This window comes from Balaenoptera acutorostrata, chromosome 9, assembly GCF_949987535.1.
Source record: "Balaenoptera acutorostrata chromosome 9, mBalAcu1.1, whole genome shotgun sequence".
Lineage (NCBI taxonomy): Eukaryota > Metazoa > Chordata > Mammalia > Artiodactyla > Balaenopteridae > Balaenoptera > Balaenoptera acutorostrata.
In genome coordinates this window covers 72,729,861-72,732,466 of record NC_080072.1, presented here as the reverse complement: position 1 = coordinate 72,732,466, position 2,606 = coordinate 72,729,861, and the positions used below count along the sequence as shown (strand labels likewise).

The following is a 2,606-nucleotide window of genomic DNA, read 5'->3' as shown; positions in this document are numbered from 1 at the left end:
TCTTTTGGGTTAAGCCATCCAATTTCTTGAGTTGAGTGCTTAACTCCTTTATTTTCAAGCTTGCTTAATGTCCTTACACTTCAGTTAGATAGTCCTCTTTTTCTGTCTTATGATTTGCCCTAATTTTTTATTTTTACATTTCAGCTTTATTGCTGTATAATTGACGTGGAAAATTGTAAAATATTCAGTGAACTTTGTAGTGATTTGATATATATTGTGAAATGATTCCCCCCATCTAGTTAATTAAAACAGTTACTTCATAGATTTACTTTTTTTGGTAAGAACATTTAAATCCTACCCTTCTAGAAAATTTCAACTATATATCACAGTGTTATCAACTATAATCACCATGGTTAACATTAGCTCCTGAGACTTTCTTCACTGTGTACCCTTTTACCCTCCTTTCCCTGCCCTCCCCTGCAACCACTTTTCTACTGTGGTTCTGTAAGTTTTACTTTTTTTTTTTTTTTTAAGATTCCACATATAAGTGATGCCATGCCATATTTGTCTTTCTCTGTCTTATTTCACTGGGCATAGTACCCTCCAAGACCATCCATGTTGTTGCAAAGGGCAAAATTTCATTGTTTTTATGGCTGAGTATTATTCCATTGTATATATATACCACATCTTCTGTAACCATTCAAGCATCGCTGGACATGTTCGTTGTTTCCATATATTATCCATTGTGAATAATACCTCAGAGAATGAGGGAGGACAGATATCTCCTTGATATTCTGTTTTTATTTCCTTTGGATATATACCCAGAAGTGAGACTGCAGCATCATATGTTGCTTATATTTAAAATTTTTGAGGAACTGCCATACTGTTTTCCATAGTATGCACCATAGCTGCACCAGTTTACATGCCTACCAAAAGAGTGTACTTTTTGCCCTTAAATTCAAACTTTGAAATTAAGATTGCTATACAATTTTCTTTAACTTGATGTTAAATCACTTTGTTTTGTCATCCACTTATTTTCAATATTTTGTACTTTCTGTAGGTTTGGCTTGGAAACTTCCATGAAGAGACTTTCTGCTACAGTGAGGTGAGAAGCCACCCATGCACTCAAGCCTGGGAAACTGGAGAGGCCTCAGGCACTTATATCCCTAACAGAGGAAACTCACAGAGCTGCAGGCTGAGGCAGGACTTGGCTCAGAGAGCCCTCTCCTCTATGAAATACTCTATTACCTTTGGCTCCAAAATGCTGACAAGAGCGGAGTCCTTCTGGTGGATTGACAAGCCTGGAGAAGATACCACCTCGTTTGTTTAAAAGTTCAAGTCTGAGTTCCTGCCTCTCAGATATATCTAAACTTCTTTAAAAATAAAGAAAGTATAGGGAAGGGGTTACTCCCCAGCATTCTCAGGTATCCAAAGCATACCTAAGAAGCTGGGAGTCCGTTGCTTATTCTATTGCCGCCATGCAGTCTAAGCACTTTGGTAGCCAGAACCCAAGTTGGAAGATTATGATCTTCCACCCAACCGTGGAAGAATTTGAAGATTTCAACAAATATATTGTTTACATGGCGTCGCAAGGTGCACACTGAGCTGGCCTAGCCAAGGTAATTCGACCGAAAGGATGGAAAGCCGGACAGACGTACAATGATGTCGATGACATCTTAATAGCCACTCCCCTCCAGCAGGTGACTTCTGGGCAGGCAGGTGTGTTTACTCAATACCACAAAAAGAAAAAAGCCATGACCGTGGGTGAATACCACCACTTAGCAAAGAGTGAAAAATATCGGACTCCAGCACACTTTGATTTTAAGGACCTGGAGCGAAAATATTGGAAAACACGCCTCTATGATTCACCAGTATATGGTGCGGACGTGAGTGGCTCCTTATTCGATCAAAACACGGAGCAGTGGAACCTTGGACACCTGGGAACCATTCAGGACCTGCTGGAGCAGGAGTGCGGAGTGGTCATCGAAGGCGTCAACACCCCGTACCTGTACTTCGGCATGTGGAAGACCGCCTTCGCCTGGCACACGGAGGACATGGACCTTTACAGCATCAACTACCTGCACTTCGGGGAGCCCAAGACGTGGTACGCGGTGCCCCTGGAGCACGGCCGGCGCCTGGAACGCCTGGCCAGGGAGCTTTTCCCGGGCAGCGTGCGGGGCTGTGAGGCCTTCCTGCGGCACAAGGTGGCTCTCATCTCGCCCACGGTCCTCAAGGACAACGGCATCCCCTTCGATCGGGTCACTCAGGAGGCTGGAGAGTTCATGGTGACCTTTCCCTATGGCTACCACTCTGGCTTCAACCATGGCTTCAACTGCGCGGAAGCCATCAATTTCGCCTCCCCGCGCTGGACCGATTATGGCAAAGTGGCCTGGGAATAGGGCTCTGCATGACTTTTGGAAAAATCTGGGTCAGAATAAGGGAGATTTCAGGTGAGCACCCTTAGGAGATTAAAAGTCGGTGGCTGGGTGGGGGCTCTAAAGGGGACCTATAATTACCAGCTGGGAAGGGAGTTGGAGGGTAGAATAGTAGCATTAAGACCAGAGATTTATAAGGTACTGAAACTGTGTGTGTGTGTTTGTGTGTGTGTGTGTGTGTGTGTGTGTGTGTTGCCTCCTGTTTTCCTGAAGCAATATGGAATGAAGACA

At 44.0% G+C, this 2,606-nt stretch overlaps 1 protein-coding gene across 1 annotated transcript; it reads left to right on the top strand.

Moving 5' to 3' along the window:
- Window positions 1-1,415: 1,415 nt before the first annotated feature.
- Window positions 1,416-2,339, top strand: LOC130708879 (lysine-specific demethylase 4D-like). Its single transcript, XM_057553273.1, is given in 1 exon segment — window positions 1,416-2,339. A coding segment is annotated over 1 exon segment (921 nt). The 5' UTR covers window positions 1,416-1,418.
- Window positions 2,340-2,606: the final 267 nt, after the last annotated feature.